Here is a 14,924-nt window from a genome sequence, read left to right as displayed (position 1 = left end):
CCTCCCACCCAGCTGCCTCTCATTCAGCCCCTCTGCCCATTTCCTTACCAGAATCCCTAGGACGCTGTCAACATTCTTTGATAGCCTTTGACCCTGCCCACATTTTATAGGCTAAATGCCCCTCCCCCAGCTCCGCAGGGCACTGGGACTCCTGAGACTCCAGAGGGTATCAAGGGAGGTGTGTCACATGCTCTAGACTCCAGGTGGGCGCTGACCCTGTGTGACCTGTGGGCTGCCCCTCTTCCTGACATGGCTCTTTTGGGACTAAACATGGCCTGCCCTCCCTGACCCACAACTTACAATCGGGCACTCGTTTCTTGTGGACATACATGGCAGAGACAGTGATGAGCAGAAGCAGCTTTGGGCCCAGGATGACAGCCATCAGGAACGGAGTAGATGGTCTTGACTCTGGAAAAGAAGGGATAGGAGACACCATCAGAGGGGGGCACCCTGGAGTCCATTCCCTGGGTCCTCCACTTACTCTATCTGAAGTGACTCAGGCTTTTCAATGCTCTGAGGCTCATGAATTCTTCCCCTGCTCAAGGCAGAATTCGGGGTAAGACGTTCCTCACCTCACTCACCCCTTTCTCACTGCCAGGTGTCCTTGAGGGAAGAGATGGGGGGAATGAGCACTCAGGAACGGGTAAGTTTGGTTTACAGAATTGGTCCTCATACCCTGTGGTGTAGGTCATACAGCCTCTTTCTGATGAGCCAACAGGCTCCTAGTTTACAGAGGGTGGCCAGGTGAGATGGCTCAGACTCAGGGAAACCAAACCCCTCACTGCTGGCCTGCAGGATGACTCTGAGACCTTGTCTTTGGACCAGGACAAAGCCAAACTCTCTGGGCCATAGGGTCAAATGTCCAGCTGGCCTCAAGTGGAGTGAGAACAGATTTCACGGTCAGTGAGGTACAAGGCTGTCCTGCTTTGCTCCCCACACATGGTTTGACGACTCCCATGTACAGAGGTGAGGAGGGAGTCCTCAGGCTGACCTGACCTCAGGAGACCTGCTGGCTAGACAATATCCTGGTGAGGCAAGGAAATGGGGTCTAATGCTCAGGAGAGTTTCAGACACCATCAGGCCACCTGAATCCCGTTGCCACTGTCAGCTGATGTCTCTCTCTTTGACATAGACTGTTGATCTGGAAGGACAGCTTCTGATTTTTTGACTTTATACAATGACCCATTTTTGTTTTTATATTTGAATTTTTAAAATCCAATTGTTTTTGAAATATAGAGTAATCTTAAAAGAAGGAGTAGGGGGGCTCAGTGGGTTAAGCCTCTGCCTTCAGCTCAGGTCATGATCTCAGCAGGGAGCCTGCTTTCCCCTCTCTCTCTGCCTGCCTCTCTGCCTACTCCTGATCTCTCTCTCTCTCTCTGTCAAATAAATAAATAAAATCTTTAAAAAAAAAAAGAAGAAGGAGTAGGTCCTCAGCATATTGGCCCCTGGCATGTTAGAGGATGTCAGGTCTCTGCTTTGGGGCCCCTGGACTTTTTCTGAGTTGAAAGAGATTTATTGGCCATGTTTGTACCTGTTTCTAGAGGGGAGCCTGCAGGAGAAGGCTTTAGGAAGTGCGGATACAGAGGCTAAACCATTCCTCTCCATTTAAAACAACTCACAAAGAGCATTCAGCTTGCTTGCTCTCTGTCTGAGGCTGAGTCTTGCCATCCTGAATTGTGTCAACGTCTCCCTTTGCCAGTCCTGCCTCCTTCGCTCTCTCACACAGGTGGATCGGGTAGCACCCCACAGTGAGCTTTCTCTCTTCTCACATCATCTGAGAGTCTCCCTCCCAGGTCACCGGATGTGTGGCGTTTGTCTGGTTGAGGACTGGAAAGCCAGCTCTAATGGGCTCATTTGGACTGGGTCTTTTTCTGCCAGCTCTTCATGAGGCCCCCAGCCCTGTGGGAGGTAGAGCAGGGTAGGTGCCGGCTTGCCCTGCCCTTGTCACTGCTGAAACCTCACCGTGGTGACTGGGGCTGGTGTAAGCAGAGGAGGGGAGTATCCTGACATTCTAGAAATGACGTGATAATGACAAAAACGACAGGTTGGGTGGCTATTGCTGGGCATCAACCCTTTGGAGAAAGAAAGTGCAAAGTGAAGACTGATCCCATGTGAAAGGTTATGTGTGAATGTCAGAGGACTTCTGAGCAACAGTACAGAAACTTAGCCCCAAGAGCTGGAGGGCAGAAAAAGCTGAGGACACAGTTGGGTCCAACATAAACCTAAGAGTATCAGTGCTACAGAGAGGACTGAATTCTCAGATACACTGCACCTACTGTGCTAGAGTGGGGCCCTGATGGGCAAATATGGGAGATGGATACTGAGATGTGGGATAGGGACACCAGGGCCAAGCATTTCAAAGCCCTCTGGGCACTTTGTAACGGGCTGCTGAGTACAAGACAGAGGCTTAACTACTCATCTCCAAATACAGCCTCTCAACCCAAAGGGAAAACAACAAAAGGACAGTAAATTCTATGGAAAACTGGCTCTCGGTAGTCCTTGAAGAGCAATGCCCAAACTGCAGAATCTCTGGAGACAAAAGAGAAAAATCTCCACGTCCAAATGCACATCCCCTTATGCCATTCCCCTCCCACCTTCACCAAGCACAGAAAAGGGCAGGAGATGGTGCGGACTCATCTCTCCCACCTCTCCTGGCTCAGTAGAAGCCTGCCCCCTGGAACTCATGTGAGGTGCACACATAGAGGGCTCTGAAAGGTGGAAGAAGAAGGCAACTGGGCTAGTTGCTTCCATTCTGGAGGAGGAACCTACACCAGGTATCCTGAGTCCACACTCCCGAATCTGCAAGACCAGAAGGAGGCCCAGCTGTGGCATTCAAACAAAGAAACATCTAGACTTGATAATTTTTTTCCCATTTCAAAAAAAAAATGAGGAGGAGCAAAATAAGCCCAAAGCAAGAGAAGGAAATAAAGAAAGAGGAGAAAAAGCAAAGAAATTAACAACAAACAATAGAGAATGTCACTGAAATGAACATGGGTTCTTTGAGAAGACTGATAAATTTGAAAAACTTCTAGCCATTGTGATAATGAAGAAAAATGAGAATTGACACATTTCCAATATCAGGGATGAAATGGGATACCCTACAGACACCATAAGGATTACTAGGTAACACTATGCAAAGCTCTGTGCGCAGAAATTGGACAACTCAGAGAACAAGACCGAATTTCTCAAAAGTGCCGCCTACCACAAGCATCCAATATGAAATGAAGAATTTGAGTAGCCCTAGCTATTTAGATTCTATCCAGAGCAACAAAAGAATCATGGAGACCCAGATGTTTTGTAGGAAAAACCTTTGAAGCATTTACAGGTGAATTAAAACCAAGTTAGGTCCACAAAATAAAGTTAATAAAAGAAGCTTTGGAAAATTGGAATATATACTCCATTCTAGATGATACTAGAAATTATTGCTAATTTTACTAAAGAGTGTAATAGTATTGGTTTTATAGAAAGAACAATGTCATTAGTCACATGACCACACAAGCGTGGACTCCATTTGGAGCTGGATGTGGATCCGTGACTAAGTCATTAGTGGACACAATTAAGCAACTTCTGCATACCTCTAGTTTTAAAGGAAATCATTCCTTTTCCCCTTCCTATCTCTAGTCTCCTGGCCAACAGTGACATGAACATTCGGTGGCCCAGTGTTGACCCAGGCAAGAAGACAATGTCATTGGGCACGTTAGAAGGAACATGGGTCTTTGAAAGATCTTCTGGAACAAAGACTCCTGGGAAACTGGCTTGACCTCCCCCTGATGTTACATGAGAGAGAAATAAGGAATGTTTTAGTTGTAGAAAGGGGACTCTGTAGATCTTTGGGACAATGCTCCCTTGCTATAATTAATCCTTTTTTTTTCCTTTTTTTTTTTTTTTTTTTTTTTTTGGTACTGGTTGCTGGTCCATCAGCAGGGACTGAGATTTCCCTCAAATAGCTTAGCTCCTCAGATGGCCTGAGGGCAAGAAATGTTCACCATCTGTCCTTCATTGCTCCCTGAGTCCCTTCTGTAAAATTCCAGGTCACAGGGTTGGTTAAACAGGAAAGGAGACCAGAAATGAATTGGAAGTGGCATAAAGTAAATGTGCTGTGAGCGATCATGACTATTGCTGGTCTGCTGTCACAAATAAAGGGAGAGAAGAGACCCCAGGTGTGAAAACACACAGTCACCCAGGAGCTTGGTCAAGACACAAAAATCCAGGTCCTCAGGGTCCCTTCTCGAATTTCAGAGTGGCAAGTGCAGACATTTTCCATGGTGATGATGGAAAAGCGTAGAAGGGATAGAGACCATGCTAGGTGGGAAATAATAGGGGGAAGGGGGTGTCTGGACAGGCATAGTGACTTAATCATTGTCAGGTGAGGAAGCAGGGAGCAGGACGCAAGAAATAGGATCATTGAGGCCTCACCCTGGTCCTTCTGGTGGGCAGAGAGCACGAAGGTATGCTTTCCGGTGACCGCAGGCTGCCCGTCGTGCTGCACCAGGCAGGTGTACACCACATCTTCCCTGTGGGCAGATGAGTTCACCAGGAGCCAGCTCGTCCAGTTAAAGGTCCCATCCTTGTTCTCTACGAGGTTTGAGGCCCTTGAGGCCGTTTCTGTTAGGGACACGTTGCCGTTCTCCAGCCAGGTCAGCTGGAGGCGCTGGGGGTAGAACTTCTTCACTTGGCAAGTGAGCTTCACCTGGTCCCCTGACACGGGCTGCTGGGAAACTTCCAAGGTGGGCGGAACTGAAACAGCACAGGGCAGAATCTCTCACCTCATGGAACAGACAGAACATGGGGAGGGGCTGGAGAATTTAGCTCCCCCACACAGCAAGGGAGTCACCCAGAACAGGGCTAGGCATACAGCTGGTGCTCAAACACTGAGGGTAGTCTTTGAATATGAATGAAATCCCTAAGCACAGTGCCCGGTACACAGTAGGTGCTCAAGGACTGATGGCTCCTGATAGGCTAAGAATGAGTGAAATCAAGATACTCAGCCCCACGCATACAGTTGGAATAGAATAACTGTAGCGAGACAAATGACCTCACCAAGCACACGGTGGCATGGAGTACAGCAGGTGCTCAATAATTGGAATTGCTACTGTAAAGTAAGGAAAACTAACGAACGCAGTGATTGGCACATGGTAGGTGTTCACCCCATGGCGGCCATGGAAACAGTAGGAGGGGACGGCACATCTAGGTGCAGGTGACCTGGAGGGTCTGCCAGGGGTCAGACTCCAGTGAATGGAGGACCTGGGCAGGGAGTGGTGGAGGGTCAGGCTCAGAGACTTAGGGGCCCAATCTGGGCTGGGACTGGAGGGGAGGGGCATCTACCTCGGAGGACCTCAGACAGGTTGGCAGTCCCACGAAGAGGAGGGCCCCCCTGCAGAGTCACGTGGGTCACCTCACAGATGACCTGGGAGCGAACGTCCCCCGAGGCCAGCACCAGCCTGGTTGTGCTGGAGATGCTGTAGGACGTTCTGTTTCCCTCTGGGTCCACGCTGGTCTGGGAGGCTGCCAGCTCATTCCCGTTTCTGAACCATCTCAGGGTGATGTTTCTGGGGGAGAAGCCGTGGGACTTGCAGGTGAAGTTCACTGTCTGCTCTGGCGAGGCCCTGACCGTGGGGCCCGACACCACAGGGGGAGAGGGTTTGGCTACAAGAGGAACATTTTTGAACAGTAAGCGTGATTGTGGTCCTTAGCACTCAGGATACGTGTGAGGCGCTGTGGAGAACCTGCTGCCCTTCTGAGAGTGTTTGGAGGGCGGTGTCCTCTCCTCCTCACACAGAGGAAGCCCTGAGGTTCCAGAGCTGAGTCGGGGGCAGGGCCCAGATGCCGTTGTAGGCCTGAGTTCAAGTCGCCCTTCTCTTCTGCCAGGTGACTTCCCACCAATCTGGGCACAGGAAGGACGTTTCTGATGGGTCTGACTGTTGGCATCAACTGTTCCTAGCTGCCTCCCTGCAAACCTCACTGAGGTCAGAGAGTGTGTGCAGCAGTCCGTGCAGGGGACAGGGGACCCCCAAGAAAGCTGGAACCAGGCTGACCAGCTGCCTGCAGGCATGGCCGTGGCACAGTGTGGCTCCTCCCTAATGGGATAGGAGGCATTTCTCCTTCCCAGGGTTGCAGGAAGGGGCAAGTAAGGGAATGGAAGCAGTTTTGCTTGGAATTTATCACTGAATACACAGATAGGAAAGAGCAGACGAATCTGACAGTAACCTCAGTCTCATTATAGTGTTAAAATCCCCCTCTGAATATTGTCTCCAGCCCTAATATAGAGCCTACTTGCCCCTGTTCTGCATCATGGCTTTGGAAATTATTCCCTGTGATCCCTTACCTGTAAAATAAAGACAACTTTGTGAGGGAACTTCCCCAGGGTGGTCTCTGTCTCTCCCTCACCAAGGAGCCAAGCTCCTTTGGTCCAGTTACAACAGGGCTGCTCCTTGCTGGTCATTGCATCCCAGGGGGAATTCCTGTGGTCTCCAGCTGTTTCATCCACAGCAGAGCAAATGTCCCACCTTCTCCAGCCCGACAGTGACAGCCACCTTCATTTTCCATCTGACATTCTCACTGCAAACGGTTATGGGGAGGGGTCCCTCCGGGTGTCCAGACCTGTTGACTCGACAACAACAGAGGGAAGATGTGGGGTCCCGACGGCTGAATCTAGAATGTGAACTGTCGCTCACGGAGCCAAACACCCTCCAGGATGTGCCTCCCAGTCATTCTTAGTGGGCAGAGCCAGGAATGGGGTGCCCGGTGTTGCTGGGATTGTGGCGTCCCTCTGCTCTGTCCAGGTCGGTGCCCCAGGCTGCTCAGTGAAGGAGCAACACCACACAACAGCGGAAAGACTCTGGATGCTCTTACAGTGAGTACAGTAAGAAGCTTGTCCTCCAGGAACAGGCTCGACAATTCACCAGATGTTTGCATATCTGTCTGATCTGTGGGTGCAAAGCTAGCCCACCTCTTCCAATGTTTTCTTAATGTTTACTGCTGAAAAAGATAACCATACAAGATTTACAAGAGTTTCAAGGAGAGGCTTGGCACTTTCTCCCACTTTGGCCAGCACAGTGAGTGTGCAGAGAGCAGGGCTGTGAGTCAGGCTGTGGCTCACTTCCCTGCTCAGGCCGGATCTGCTGAGCCTCAGTGTCCCCAGATGTAAATGGGCTGAGATGGTCCCTCCAGCTTCATCCATTCTCAACCAGGGCATCCCCTGTGTGGGCAGCTTGGGGAAGAGGACGGAGAGCTCTCCCAGGAGAAACAGATCTGCCTGGTACTGGAGACACGTACTAATGTTGTGCCCAGGCAAGGGATGTACGACTGTGAACTCCTATAACACCTGCACAATCCGGATAAAACCACCCGCTTGCCTATGTCCAGGAGCTGAGGGGAGATTCAGTGCTCTTATGGGATTCAGTCCCTGAATTGCATGATCCTTTTTGGACAGACCCACAACAAATGCCCAGTCTCTGGCATCTTCTCCATCCTGGGTTCTCAGTGTAAACAGTGAATTTATACCTCTTCTCACTGTGATTCTTCTACGTTGAAAGAAAGACATATCCCACCTCCCTGCCCTGGGTGCATATGTCCACAGGAAGGGAAGGAAACGTGAGCTTCATGAGAAAGGAGCCCTTCCCTGTTTTGTTTTCTGCTTCCCCTGCACGCAGACCAGAGCCTGCACACAGCAGGTGCTCAGTAAATGTTGAGTAGAGAAGAGTCAGCCACATGGAGGGGACAGTCTCTGGAGGCAGGAGTAAGATTGGGTCATGTGACTGGCCAAGTCACTCAGACTGTAAGTCCCTCATCCCTGGAACCAGAGGGCTGCTCAGGATTGGAAAAGGCGAGAATTATGGACGCACAGACTGGGGTTCTAGACTTTCCCACCATTTATCAGGGGCCTTGAGCAAGCATCAGGACCTCTCCAGGCCTCAACTTCCCCGATCCGTGGAAAGGGCTGAAGTCGGGGACACTCACCACACGACCTGATTCTTAGCTGTTGGTCAGATAATGGAGGGCATTCTTACTGACTTGTTGTCATAACCAGGGGACAAACGAGGCCCAGGCCACACTCACCGCTCACAGTGACCTGGGTGCCTGGTCCAGACTTAAACTCCACATCATCAAGGGCCCCTTTCTGGAACTTCACACAGTAGTAGGTTCCGGTGTCTGCTGGGGTGATGTTACTCATGCGGATGGAAAAGTCCATGTTGTTTCTCCTTGTATTGTCTGAAGCATTTGTTACTCGGGGGAAGTGGCCTCCTTTGAAACTGAAGATTAACTCCCGGCCTGGCCCTGTCCCCCTGAACCACTGAACCAGCCCTATGGGGAGCAGGGAGGTCACGGTGCAGCGCAGAGTGGCTGTCTGTCCAGCTGCGACAGACACTGACTTGTCAGGCTGGATCACCTGCAGCCCCGCCTCACCGGCCACACCTGGAGGGAAAACAGAGCAGTCGTCTACTCATCCTGCCGAGATCCTGCACGTCTCCTCACATGTTGACGCACAACAGCTCCCTGACTGAGTGCGGACTGGGTGCGGCCCTCCCCTGAGCCTGTAATGGGAGATCCCATCACAACCGAGGAAACAAAGACACACAGAGGCTCCGTGATGTGGCACAGAGCAGGTTTGACTTCCCCGCTGGATTTCCTGTATTGGTGACAAGCTAGTCTCTGGAGACATTCAGTAATGCAAACTCATTCTTTCTTATGTGAAGTGTCCTCAAAACCTGGCAGGGATAGAAATCGGAGAAGCAGGTGCATCACACATACACCCAGTGTCCTTTTCCATTTCTTAGCTACTCCTCAGGGAGGAAATTTGTGAGTCACTCTTGCAGTGTGTGAGCTGGTAAAACCCATGCACTTACCAGTATTTGTAAATAAACATGCCTCCTAAAGAGGGCACGAGCTATTACAGGCACATACTTTGGTTTCTAAGGCTGGAGCAGACTGGGGTCAGGATGCTGAACTGCTAGGACAAAAATGAGAAGAAACAGGAATGCACCATGGAGGGAGACATGGATGGAAAATCAGAGCGGGGACGGAAGAGGATCAGTTGGTTATGAGGAGCCAAGGAAAGGTGAAAAATCTACCATTTGTATATCTATAATCCTCCTATTTCTATTTTTGGCCCATGCCTTGCCTCTCAGCTATGCTATGTATGTCCAAACAGCGTTCAAACTTTTTCTTAGCTAGAAGTAAACCTCTCACAGCTAACATGTCCTAAACTGAACTCAGTTTCCCACACACTCTTGCACATCTAAGCGGAGGCACCTTTATTTTCCCTGATGCTTATGGTCCGGACCCTTGGGTGCCTTTTTTTCCCACTTCAATTCCTATGCTAATGGCTAAACACTCCCCTACTGCAGGCACCCACAGGCTGACCTCTTCCCCTTTCTCTCCTGGCTGCTGTCTTGCTGCAAACCAGTTTACCTTGTTCACATGGATGCACTGAGCTCTTGAGGGCTCTAGCTGCTTCTCTCTATGCCCTGTGGTCCTCCATTCTCAACCAAATGCTAGAATGAAGCTCATGTCAGATCGTGTCACTTCTGTCTTCAAACCTTGCAATACCTTGCAATAGCTACCATTTCATTCAGAATAAAAGCATGCAGCACTGGGTGTGGTGCAAAAACAATGAATACTGTTACGCTGAAAATAAACAAATAATAATAAAACAAAAGAATAAAAGCCCAAATCCTTGAACAGGGCAAGAGTTTTCTAGTCTCTTGCTGTTCGGGAAGACTCTTCCCCCAGAAAATCACATGGCTCACTCCCCTGCCTTCTTAAAATCTTCGCTCCTGGCGACCTGTTTAAGTACATCCCACCCTAGCAGTTCTCCCATTGTCGTATCCAGCTGTACTGTCCTGTTTTTTCCTTAATGTTCATCACTCTCTGTACCTCTGTTATTTACTGATTTCTTGCATCTATTGTTTCCTGTCCTTTCCTCCACTATGATACAACTTCTACAAGGGCAACTACTTTGTGTCTTTTATTCATCAACATGCCCTATGTTAATAGAACTGTTCTTGTCGCCTAGTAGGTATATAGTTAATATTTGTATAATGTGTGAATTGCCCAATGTGACCCCTTTTGGAGACCATGAAGTCTATTTTCAGTGGAGAATTTCTCAGGATATTATATCAGAAGCCGAGTTTCCCACATAGATGACTTGGAGGAAACAAACACTTGCATATACCCAGAATACAGAAGCACTTGAGAGAAGCGAACCACGAACATTCTTCACCACACCACCCCCTTCCCCACAGCGATTGGAAGATCTGCAGAAATCTCATGGGATCGACTTGGGATCATAGGGTTTGGGAAAAGAGCAATGGTTAGACCTGTGAGATCTAGAATCAGACTGCCTAGGTTCCAATCCTACCTTCCCACTTATACTCAGTGACCTTGGCCCTTTCTGTGCCTTCTTTTCTTATCTCTAAGGTAGGGATGACAGGAATGTCTTCCTTGGATACAAAGATCGCATGACATAATAGACATAGACATTTCCAGGTGTGTGTGGCACATGGTGAGTGCTCAGGAATTTAGAAAGTTATCACTCATGAGATTTCCTGAGGCAGGGAGGTATTAGTGGACACCAGAAAATTGGGATTGGGATATGAAATTGGATATAATTACAGATGCAGATCACACAGGCGGGAGTCTCTGAATTTGTGTCCCTTTCTTTCCTCACCCACTTGAATCCAGCATGGAGGCATTTCCAAGGTAGTAATGCACAAGGTTCTACTCATTTTACCAAGAGAGAAGTTTGTTTTTAATTTAAGAGCTTGGTGAGGGGTGAGAGGTAGGTTTAGAGAATTAAAGAAGAAGGTGAGTAGCTCAGAGACAGGGATCCAAACATTGTTCTGGACCTCATTCTGAGGAGAAAAAGCAAAGTGTTTTCAAAAATCCCATGTGTGTGTGCACATGCATGTGAGTACATTTCCCTATGCCCATTCCTATGCACGCACGCACATGTGCACACACACAGAGGTAAGTGCATTCTCTGTACGTGTACAGTGTGGCCCAGGATGCTAGTATGAGATTGTTTTGAGGATTTAGTGTAATTATAGAACATGTTAAACTTCAGTAACAATTTGGCACCTTGGAAACATGCAGCACATCATTAACAAGAGTTTGTGAGAACACGCAGCACAGTGGAACGCTGAAGACCTCTGCATGTGATGCATGATGGCTCTCCTTCTGTTTGCCTCTCTGTTTCTGATGTTTCTGCACGTGGCCACCACTGTGGAGCCAGGCAGCATAACATGGTTAATAAGATGAACTGTGGAGCTCAGTGGGCTGGACATGAACCCCTGCTGCTCCAGGGACTTAAGTAGGTGACTCTGGGCTGGTTGCTGTCTTTGCCTCAGTTTCCCTATCTACAATCAGGAGTTTAGTCACAGGTATCAGGCATGGATGTTGTGAGGATTAGATCAATGAACACACACAAAGCTGTCATTGTTACCCATTGAAGCATTGATTCTTTGGATGCTGGTGGTAACCAGCTACAAGTGATGGATCCCCAGAGGAAATGCTCAGATCCCTGATTTCAAGCTCACATGAGACCCAGTCCTTGGCTTTCTGTGGAGGGTGTGGATAGCACACCTGTGTTTACCTGGAGGCCCTAAATGCCCAGGGACAGGGAGTGGTTGAGGAGGCGGGGAAAGGGGAGTCTCCCTCAAGGCAGTGCTCACCTGTGAGTCCCCACAGCAAAGCCAGCAGCAGGTGAGGAGGAGGGCACGGTCCGGAGGCAGGGGCCCACATGGTGGAGGCCTGAGGATCCTGCTTTCTGCAAATGTGTGTGCTGGGGCGATGGGGCCTCTGTTCTGTGGGGAGGAACAGCCTGCCCCTCTGGTGATGGAAGAGGAAGGAAGCATCTACGATGCAGTCACATGACTGTGAGGCAGCGATCTGCTTCTGGATTGTGAAACAGACGTCAGGCAGAGAGGCCTCACATGGTGAGAGGGACCTCTTCTTATGTTTTGGGGGGTTTTTTTGTGTGGTTTTTTAAAAAATTATTATCATGTTATGTTAGTCACCATAAAGTACATCATTAGTTTTTGATGTAGTGTTCCATGATTCATCGTTTGTGTATACCACCCAGTGCCCCATGTAATCTTTGCCCTCCTTAATATCCATCACTGGGCTCACCCTTCCCCTCACTCCCTTCCTCTCTAAAACCCTCTGTTTGTTTCCCAGCATCTATAGTCTCTCATTGTTGGTTTCCTACTCTGATTCCCCCCACCTTTATTTTTCCATTCCTTCTCCCTTTTTTAAATAAAGATTTTATTTATTTATTTGACAGAGAGACAGATCACAAGCAGGCAGGCAGAGAGAGAAGAGGAAGCAGACTCCCTGCTGAGCAGAGAGCCTGATGTGGGACTCGATCTCAGGACCCTGGGATCATGACCTGAACTGAAGGCAGAGGCTTTAACCCACTGAGTCACCCAGGCACCCTCCTTTCCTTTTCCTAATGTCTTCCATGCTATTCCTTATGTTCCACAAATAAGGGTAACCATATGATACTTGACTTTCTCTGACTTATTTCATTCAGCATAATCTTCTCCAGTCCTGTCCATGTTGATACAAAAGTTGGGTATTCATCCTTTCTGATGGTTGAGTAATATTCCATTGTACATGTGAACCATATCCTCTTTAAACATTCATCTGTTGAAGGGCATCTCAGCTCTTTCAACACTTTGCTTATTGTGGACATTGTTGCTATGATCATTGGGGTGCATGTGGCCCTTCTTTTCACTACTTTTGTATCTTTGAACTAAATGCCCAGTATTGCTGGGCCGTAGGGTAGCTGTATTTTCTACTTTTTTTTTTTTTTTGACAGAGAGAGAGAGATCACAAGTAGGCAGAGAGGCAGGCAGAGAGGAGGGGGAAGCAGGCCCCCCGCTGAGCAGAGAGTCCGATGCGGGACTCGATCCCAGTACCCTGAGATCATGACCTGAGCCGAAGGCAGCGGCTTAACCCACTGAGCCACCCAGGTGCCCCTATTTTCTACTTTTTGAGGAACCTCCGCACTGTCTTCCACAGTGGCTGTACCAACTTGTATTCCCACCAACAGTGTAAGAGGGTTTCCCTTTTTCCACTACCACTCCAGCATTTATTGTTCTTGTCTTGTCAGTTTTTGCCATTCTAACTGGTATAAGCTGGTATCTCAATATGGTTTTTATTTGAACCTAGCTGATGGTTAATGATGATGAACGTTTTTCATATGTTTGTTACCCATTTGTATGTCTTCTTTGGAGAGTGTCTGTTCATGTCTTTTGCCCATTTTTTGACGTGATGATTTGTTCATTGAGGATTGAGTTTGAGAAGTTCTTTATAGATCTTGGATACTAGCCCTTTATCTGTAGTGTCATTTACAAATGACAAATGACACCATCAGCTGTGGCTGATGGTGAAGAGGTTACTGCCTATGCTCTCCTCTAGGATTTTGATGGTTCCTGTATCACACTGAGGTTTCATCCATTAGATTTTAAGCTAAAGACCATAGTTAGAGATACAGAAGGACACTATGTCATTCTTAAAGAGTCTATCCAACAAGGGGATCTAACAATTGTAAATATCTATGCTCCCAAAATGGGAGCAATCAACTATAAAAGGCAACTGTTAACCAAAATAAAGAGACATATTGATAATAAAACATTAATAGTAGGAGACGTCAACACTCCACTCTCAGCAATAGACATATCCATCTAAGCAGAAAATCAGCAAAGAAACAAGAGTTTTGAATGACACACTGAACTAGATAGACTTCATTGATACATACAGAACATTCCACCCTAAAACAACAGAATACTCATTCTTCTCAAATGCACATGGAACTTTCTCCAGGATAGACCAGATTCTGGGTCACAAATTAGGTCTCAACCAATGCCAAGAGACTGAGATTATTCCCTACAATGTCTCAGACCATAGGGCTTTGAAATTGGAATTCAATCACAAGAAAAAATTTGAATGAAATTCTTTTTATGTTTCAGAGAGAATGGACAGGCCCAGCAGAAATGATGCTTCCTGCCTGCCTGGGACTCTGCTTTCTGCACTGGACCCCTCCCCCTATCTTGAGGTCTTCATGGTGATTGTCCAGATGAGAGCCCCAGGCCAAGAAGGATCTGCAGTTTGGGGCTGTGTCTCATCTCCTGAGCTCTGGACACCTGGGGGTGGTTGGCTTGTGGCCTCACTCTGCACCAGCTTCCACTAAGAGCTACTGAGCTGGAGAAAGAAATGGGTTCATCAGGACACAAGAAATTTTGAGGTCAATTGAGGTTGGCTTTAGAAATGACTCCCTATTCCAATCCTTTATTGATGGAATAGTAAACTTAGCCCAAATGCACAGTGCAGTGCAGAATTAAGAAGTTGTATTTGCTTAGGGTATGTGGTTGTCACAGTTGGTGAAGCGAGCAACTCTTGATCATGGGGTCGTGAGTTTGGGTCCCAAGTTTGGTACAGAGAGTACTTAAAAAAGAAATAAAATCTTTTAGAAAAAGAAGTTATGTGTGCTTGCTTCCAACAATAAGCATCATTCTTCCTCTTTCCAGAGAGGAAGTGGGTTTTATGTCCCAGAGATCACTCTCCCAGGCATTTATCTGAGCAAAATGAAGACCATAGCTTTACACAGTCTCTGTGTATATGTTTAGAACAGCTTTCTTCATAATGGAAAAAAATTGGAAACATTCAAAATGCCCAGTGATAAGTGAATGGTTGAACAAATTGTGGTACATTCCTATCAGGAAATACTATGTAGCAATAAAAAGGAATAACTTATGTACATGTGAACAACTTGTGAGATTCCAAAGGCATTATGGGGAGTGAACAAAATCACTCTCAAAATGTCCATACTGTGGGACTCCACTTCCACAACATTCTCAAAGTTATAGAGAACAAATCGGCATAGGCCAGAAGTTTGGGTGGTGGGCTGGCTGTCACTAAGA

At 47.8% G+C, this 14,924-nt stretch overlaps 1 protein-coding gene across 4 annotated transcripts in view; it reads right to left on the bottom strand.

The window, feature by feature from the left end:
- The window catches only part of LOC123926783 (signal-regulatory protein beta-1-like), a 105,368-nt gene extending 93,588 nt beyond the window's left edge, over positions 1–11,780 (bottom strand). The window contains exons 1-5 of one of the 4 annotated variants that reach the window (XM_045980935.1): positions 11,673–11,780; positions 8,059–8,415; positions 5,326–5,646; positions 4,417–4,737; positions 330–408 (exon numbers count right to left, since the gene is read on the bottom strand). In XM_045980935.1, coding sequence (XP_045836891.1) covers positions 330–408; positions 4,417–4,737; positions 5,326–5,646; positions 8,059–8,415; positions 11,673–11,742 — 1,148 coding nt within the window. In that variant the 5' untranslated portion in view covers positions 11,743–11,780. Of the gene's footprint in view, positions 1–300; positions 409–4,416; positions 4,738–5,325; positions 5,647–8,058; positions 8,416–11,672 lie in introns of all 4 variants that reach the window. The other 3 variants (XM_045980937.1, XM_045980940.1, XM_045980934.1) reach the window with 3 other exon arrangements.
- Between the last annotated feature and the right edge of the window lie 3,144 nt (positions 11,781–14,924).

This window comes from Meles meles, chromosome 16 (assembly GCF_922984935.1).
Source record: "Meles meles chromosome 16, mMelMel3.1 paternal haplotype, whole genome shotgun sequence".
NCBI classification, from domain to species: domain Eukaryota; kingdom Metazoa; phylum Chordata; class Mammalia; order Carnivora; family Mustelidae; genus Meles; species Meles meles.
This window is presented reverse-complemented; position numbering and strand designations above follow the sequence as displayed.